Raw genomic sequence first — 7820 nt, forward strand, 5'->3', positions numbered from 1 at the left:
TGTTACGGCCCTAGGTGCCCCAATGAGGGTGAATTCCACGAGATTCACAAGCGTTTTTTTTCCTGTCCAAGGTAAATACAGTAGGCAAAATGAGAAACCACCAAAGGATACAGGGGAGGGGGGAGAGAAAGGGATTCCCTCACCTTTTCCGGCACCTTCCTTGTTAACTTCCACCAGGAGGAGGCGCGCGGCCCAGTTCCCCCCGTCTCCTCTCTTAAATCCCCCTACTGAGGGCTGCCAAGGTTGGCCGCGCGGCGGGAGAAATCCCTCCGGCAGGCCTGGCTCTCCCCCACCCCCCGGGTTGGTTTTTCCCAGCTGCGGAGGTTGGGCCAGGGGCTGGGGTGCGAGGAGAGTCGGCGCCCGCAGCGCGGAGCCGAGAAGTCGCCGAGACTCTGGAGGGACTGAGTTGTCTCCGGAGGTGACGCGCGCGGAGGTGAGCGGTGGGCAGCAAGCGGCGAAGGCGAAAACCCGGAGGCCGCGCTGGGCCCCTTCCCATCCTCTGGAGGAAGGGTAGCGTAGGTCCAGGGTCCCACCGCCGCTTTGTTCGCGGCCTCTCCCCTCTTCTTTGGAGATGACTTGAACCCCCTCCGGGATCCGAGGGGCTCGCGGGGGCGCGGGCCGGGGGCGGGGGGCCGACAGCTGTTAAGGTTCTCCACTTCCTGCTAATCCGGGAAGGTACCAAAAGAGATCAAAAGACTCCTGTAACCTGAAACTTCCCTCCCATCCAAACCTGGACCTGGAGAGGTCCGGGCGGGGGCGGAGACCCCGGAAGGCAGGTCGCCGGCGGAGGCGGTGGGGGAAGGAGCTGGGAGAGCGAGAAGTTTGGTCGGGAAGGCGCTGGGGATCAAGCGGGAAGTTAGACTCGGGGGGCGAATGTGATCGGGAAAGGAGGAGGGCGGGAGGCTGGAAGGGTATATATAGTGTGGGCCTGGGCAGAAGGCAGACTTTTACGCTGGGTGTCTCGGGACGCGCGCCCCTCTCCCGGGTAAGGATGTGCATGGGCTGGGGAAGGCGAAACCTGGACGGGCTTTCGGAGGGAGGTCTTGGGGACCAAGGGGGACGACTTGGCTTGGAGAGTCCGGTTCCCGCACGCGGGGAGCCGCCGCTCCTCACGCTTTTCTCCCGCCTGTCCCAGGTCCCGGAACGGATCGAGCGTGAGGCGCCAACAAAAGAGGCAAGGAGGTGCCACCCGGGGGCGGCGGCAGGAAGAGGAGCGGGAGGAGGAGCGCAGAGCTGAGAGCCCCGACCCGCCGTGCGTACTTTCTGGAGGGAAGGGGCGGGGGAATCGACCCCGGGAGGGGAACGCCCGGTGGCTAGGGGTTTAGCCAAGTTCCGGCTGCGGCGTCCCTCCTCCGCTCCCACGAGAGGAAAGTTTTCTCCAGACGCTTCCGGCCGGCCCGCGCCCTCCGGACCCAGTTCCCGAGCCTTCGGAGCGGGCGCCGTCCCAGCCCGGCTCCGGGGAAAGCCGTGCCGCGATGCCTGGGGGGTGCTCCCGGGGCCCCGCCGCCGGGGACGGGCGGCTGCGGCTGGCGCGGCTGGCGCTGGTCCTCCTGGGCTGGGTCTCCTCGTCCTCTCTCACCTCTTCGGCGCCTTCCACCTCCTCCGCGTCGTTCCTGGCCTCCGCGGTGTCCGCCCAGCCCCCGCTGCCGGGCCAATGCCCCCAGCCTTGCGAGTGCTCCGAGGCTGCGCGCACTGTGAAGTGCGTTAACCGCAACCTGACCGAGGTGCCCGCGGACCTGCCCCCCTACGTGCGCAACCTCTTCCTCACCGGCAATCGGCTGGCGGTGCTCCCCGCCGGCGCCTTCGCCCGCCGGCCGCCGCTGGCCGACCTGGCCACGCTCAACCTCAGCGGCAGCAGCCTGGAGAAGGTGTGCGCTGGCGCCTTCGAGCATCTGCCCAGCCTGCGCCAGCTCGACCTCAGCCACAACCCGCTGGTCAACCTCAGCGCCTTCGCCTTCTCGGGCAGCAACGCCAGCTTCTCGGCCCCCAGCCCCCTGGTGGAACTGATGCTGAACCACATCGTGCCCCCTGACGACGGGCTGCGGAACCGGAGCTTCGAGGGTATGGTGGCGGCCGCCCTACGAGCAGGCCAAGCGCTGCGCGGGCTCTGGCGTCTGGAACTCGCCAGCAACCACTTCCTCTACTTGCCTCGGGACTTACTAGCCCAACTACCCGGCCTCAGGCACCTGGATCTGCACAACAACTCTCTGGTGAGCCTCACCTACGTGTCCTTCCGCAACCTGACACACCTAGAAAGCCTCCACCTGGAGGACAACGCCCTCAAGGTCCTTCACAATGGCACCCTGGCGGAGTTGCAAAGTCTGCCCCACGTCAGGGTCTTCCTGGACAACAACCCCTGGGTCTGCGACTGTCACATGGCAGACATGGTGGCCTGGCTCAAGGAGACAGAGGTAGTGCAGGGCAAAGCCAGGCTCACCTGCGCATTCCCGGAAAAAATGAGGAATCGGGCCCTCTTGGAACTCAACAGCTCCCACTTGGACTGTGACCCTATCCTCCCTCCATCCCTGCAGACTTCTTATGTCTTCCTAGGTATTGTTTTAGCCCTGATAGGCGCCATTTTCCTACTGGTTTTGTATTTGAACCGCAAAGGGATAAAAAAGTGGATGCATAACATCAGAGATGCCTGCAGGGATCACATGGAAGGGTATCACTACAGATACGAAATCAACGCGGACCCCAGGTTAACAAACCTCAGTTCTAATTCGGATGTCTGAGAAACATTCGAGGACAGAACCAAGGACAGCTATGCATGAGATGTAGACTTAAGCTTTATTCTGTCCTAGGCTTGCTCCACTTCCACCCTCCACTATGGACACCACTGACCTTGACTGAAAGCAGTGAAGGGAATTTGCTCCCTTGTTATGTGAAGTTTCTTGGTGTGTCTTGTTAATGTAAGACGATGAAAAACTGTGCATAGTGTTTTATCCTTTTCCTTTTCTTGGAACTCAACTCGTATGGAGGGATTTTTCAAGTTTCAGCATGAACATAGACTCCTGGCTGTCTGTTTTTCTTAGTACAGTTCGAGGTGTAGCCAGTGTACCCACACAGATAGCATTCAACAAAAGCTGCCTCAACTTTTTTGAGAAAAAATACTTTATTCCTAAATATCAGTTTTATTCTCATGTACCTAAATCGTGGAGAAAATAAATGCATTCCATAAACTGCCTGCAGATCTTAGCAAGCTCTTCAAAGTAACTCCATAGTACACAGGAGCACCTGCATCCGGGAGCATGCTTACATTTTACTGTTCTACGTATTACAAAAATAACTTGCAACTTCAGATAACTTCTTTGACAAAGTAAATTACTTTTTTGGTTGCAGTTTATATGAAACTATACTGAAGTTTTTTTATAAACTGCATTGAGATTCAACAGACTAAATTGTTAAGAAAAACTTCAATAAAGGTTCTTAAAAGAATTACAGTTGTGTTCAAGTTTGCTATTTGAAAAAAAGGATTAGGGGCAATGATGTCCAATGGTCTTGGTTCTGATGGTAATTGAGGTATTAGTTGTAGCTGAAAACGAAAGTGGAGTAATGTCTTAAACAGGTAGACTTTGGAAATAGTTATGAGATAGTGGATCCTTTCAGGATTTAGAGAATTTGAATATTCATGCGCTAGACTTCTCATGGTCCTAAAGTTAATGCTGTTCATGAAACATTTTTGTAAGAGCATTATAAAGTTGGTAAGAAGGGAGAGTTCTGTATGATAAACAGCTCACAGTTTGGAGCTTTTTCGAGGCTAAGTTGTTAGAATGGAACAAAATTATTTACTGGATAAAACTTTCTATATGAAATTGTTCTATGGGTTTTTAGAGTATAAAACATAATGCAAATGATTTAAAATGAAGTGTCTTAAGAATACAATATTCTAAAATAAAAGATTTAAAGATGTAAATTAAAAAACATTTCCTAAGATCATAATGTAAATTGGAACTTAGATTTTCTTGAGAATATTAAAAAAAAAAAACACCGACATTTAAAATGGAACATGCGTGATCAATAGTTTATCAGAGATCGTGCTTGTATGTTTAAAAAACTGTCATGACAGGATATGAATTTGAGGAAATAACCAGAGATAAATGTCTATATCCGTAAACAAGTGTCTCAACAAATCTTAGGTTGTGTTCAGTTCCTATTTAAGAATTTGGGGATATTTCGATTTTACCTAAGCTCTATATTAGTATATACACCTGTGTGAAGAATAAATCACATTTAGGTGTAAATAATAGCAATGGCTTAATCAATTGATACTATCAATAATGGACAAGATTTTCTTTTTTTTTTTTCAGTTTATTATTTGCCAATGAAGCCTAAAAGTAAATTCCATTACTCTCCAAGCTATTATGTAAAAGTGACATTAGCCATTATTGCTTAACATACAGTGTAGGTAAACTTGCATCAGTAAGTCTTAGGGCCTTCTTTCTCTTTAAATTGATTATGTTCTACAGTGTTTTATATTTGAAATAAAACTTATATTTCCATATTTTTATAAATGAAATAGGATTGCAGTCCTTTAGGTTCTAGAGATCTTTGGCTGTTCCTTCTTTGAGTTAAATTGAAAAGTTTTCAAAAGAGGGCTAAAAATTTATGAATCTGTTCCTTTAGCCTCTGTGGTCAGAATACGAAGTTTTAACTAGATTAAGTTTCATAAGGCTCATTTTATGAAATATTACAGTATTTATTACTTATAGGAGATATTTCAGATCCTTTAATTAATTACCCGAGGATAGGTTAAATATATGGTACTTCATATTCCATTAAACATTTTAAGTGTTCACCAGGAATTCATAAACTGGCTGGCTGCCATTATTTCCTAGGAATGATGAAGATATTAGCCTGCCAAAAATAGTGAAAACATCAATAAATAAGGGCACTCACACCATCTCAGAAATAAACTGAGAGACTTTGGTAAGCCTGTGATTCTGTGGAAAACAAATTGTAATACTTATAGTCTGTTTAGAAGATTACTTCTTCTTCATCCTGTGATAATCTAAGAGTTAAAACCTGAGCTCTAGCTAAGATCCAGGAGAGCAGATTTCATTAGTCTAGTTTATCTCATTCACTCACCATGGCAGGATCCAGGATAAAGCTGAAGGTGTTTTCACCTGTTCGGTGGATGGCTTTTTTGATGTTATGATTTCTTGCTTTTTCATCCCTTTGCCTTTTCGTTTGTATGAACTTCCCAGTTTGCTCCTGCTCTCTTTTTCTGTCACATCACTCCTTGCTATTCTTCAATACATGGCAATAGAACATTCTTCGGACAAAAAAAATTACCATTTGGAAACAGTTGCTATTGTGCAGTCCTAATACTCTAACTCCATAAACTCCTAAGGCAATCTGAGTTCCTTAGAAGATAGGCGCTACAAAAATCCAGTGAGTGTTAGAGCATATAGGAAAAGTGAAATAAAAGTATCATAACTTTTAAACTGTTTTAGTATCATAACTTTTAAATACTGATCTTTAGTACCATTATGCATTACTAATCCTAAAAACTTACAAGTAATCCATTTTTAAAAATTTATTAATTTGAAAAATTATTTAGAAAATTAAAGTATATTACCTACCAAAATAAGTTTTTGAGGAAAAAAGTTTTGAGGAAAGTAGATTTCCTCAGTTTGAAATAAAGCTGTTTTAGCAAAAACACCCTTCATTTATCCTTTACAAGTTTCATTTGAAGAAAGTTAGAAAAATACTTAAAAATTTAAGTACTTGATAAATCCCTCAATTTAAAAAGCTATTAAAATGTCCAATAAATTTATATTTAAAGTGCAAGGTTTTAGGATAATACACTATTTGACCCTGAATTGTAACCATCCCCTTTCCATGTAACCATTCAGTTTGATACATTAATATATATATCTCATCAATTTTGCTGCCTCCTATGATTCAGTGATGACCTGTAAGGCACATTTGTACCTTATGGCTGACGTATTTTTCTGACAAATAGGGAGAGTTTGAAGCACAGTCAATAAAATCTTTTAAGGGAAAAAGAGCTACATAGATTGATACTATCAGTAATAGACAAGATTTTCTTTTTTTTTTCAGAAGTGGGGAAAGGCTTGATTGAAATAAATGAGTAAATCACAACTGGTAAATTCTTTTATAGTATCTTGATTGGCAGCAAACGTGGATTATGCTCAGTATTTAGTTGAAATAACATATCTTTGTTTTCTGTCTTAGTAGATGTACAAAAAAAAAAAAAAAGAAGAAGAAGAAGAAGTTCCCAATGAACTGTGATTATTTCCTTAGGGATTGTGTTTTACTCTGTCCCTTTTGGCCTGATGTTACAATACAGGGCTTACCTTCTTGAGGACATTACAGGCTTCACAGCTCTAGGTTGGGAGTCTTTCATATCATTTCTGCTTTCCGTTTAAATTTTTTCTCCAAAGACTACACTAGAAGAGACAACCATGAGGATTTGCAAGGTCAAGAACAATTTGGCATGTGCTCTCTTCCTCCTCCAAATCCACCCAGTCATCCAGGCTTCAGAGAGCAGCACCGTAAAGTGAAGACTGACAGCTATTAGATGAGATTCAGGTTTCACTTTTATACTTGGGCAAGGATTTTTCACGGCAAAAGAGAGGGAAGGGAGGAAATTATATTTCTAGAAAATATATGAAAACAACCTTGATAATGTCTTTTTAAAATCTTTCAGTAATATTGCGGTGCTGCATTAGAAATAGTTCAGAAAACATAATCTATATTGTCCAGGTGATCCTGTCTTCTTTGAGATGGAGAAAAACAGCTCTTTGAGGATGTTATGTACAATTACTTTTCTGTTGCTATCCTTATAAATGATTCAGAAATGCGAACTGGCTTCATTTGTGTTTTATCTTAAAACATTTTAGCAGCTCTAACTTGGTCATGGTTAAAAAAAATCTAGATTTTAAAAAATATTTAATATGTGATTTATATACTTTTGACAGGAGTAAGAACTCAGTATTTCAAAGTTGGAAGGGCTCTTCAATGTGTCAAGCCCAATTTTCTAGGCTACAGATGAAGAAACTGATAATTGTGACATATCATTATGTTATATAATGACAATCAGGACTAGATCTCAGGGTTCCCAACTCCCCTTCTCATGCTCTTTTTGCCACATGATGGCATTACTAATTACCTACCTTCAGATCTTTGGAATTCCCATGTCTAATATAAAAGGCAATTGCTGTGAATATATTAGTTTTATCGTTTTTGCTTTTCACTCATTATGTTTTGGTTTGATCTAAATTTCACTTCCATTGTGTTAAAAATTACTATGTTTCAGACCCCTCAATATGCCTTAAATATGTCTGAGATAATTTTTTCATAGCAATCATATTACCGTAAAGCTCCTCTGTATCTATGATAGAAACTGTTTTGGAAATTTAATGGTGGTATTTCTTTTGAAAAGAAAAATAAAACTCTGGGAAGCTGTGCTAGCTTGTGTAATTCTATCTTAAAAATGAGTTAGCTCAGCTGGTGAGAACATTAAACAAATGAGACCAAGTTCATGACCATGGAGACGGTCAGTTTTGCATGCTCAGGTCTAGTCCCCCGGCCTGTGCCTGCTCCAGGTGCATGCTACCACCCATGCTTTGAGGGCCTAGACCAAACAGGGAATCTAAATCAGTGCAAATCCCTGTCACACAGGAAAACCAGCGGGCTGATGAGCCGAATCCTGGCAGCCGTACTGATGATGTGTTAGTTTGCTGTCTTTACCTACGCAGGACCAAACATGACGGTCCTTATGTCCTCACTGTAGTATGTATGCCACAAAGGGTTTCTCATTTATGTGAAATTTAAGAAAAATCTATCGTGAG

General features: G+C 44.5%; 1 protein-coding gene across 2 annotated transcripts; it reads left to right on the top strand.

The window, feature by feature from the left end:
* The first annotated feature begins 259 nt into the window (after positions 1–259).
* TPBG (trophoblast glycoprotein) lies at positions 260–3438 on the top strand. Of its 2 annotated transcripts, none has more exons than XM_040643428.1 (2): positions 260–433; positions 1136–3438. In XM_040643428.1, exon 2 carries the CDS (start codon positions 1476–1478, stop codon positions 2733–2735), a length of 1260 nt encoding a protein of 419 aa, XP_040499362.1. In that variant the 5' UTR covers positions 260–433; positions 1136–1475; the 3' UTR covers positions 2736–3438. The 2 variants fall into 2 exon arrangements, with proteins under 2 accessions (XP_040499362.1, XP_040499363.1); XM_040643429.1 differs by lacking the exon at positions 260–433 and adding an exon at positions 660–985.
* The last annotated feature ends 4382 nt before the right edge of the window (positions 3439–7820 follow it).

Source organism: Ursus maritimus, unplaced genomic scaffold, assembly GCF_017311325.1.
Source record: "Ursus maritimus isolate PB19 unplaced genomic scaffold, ASM1731132v1 scaffold_29, whole genome shotgun sequence".
Lineage (NCBI taxonomy): Eukaryota > Metazoa > Chordata > Mammalia > Carnivora > Ursidae > Ursus > Ursus maritimus.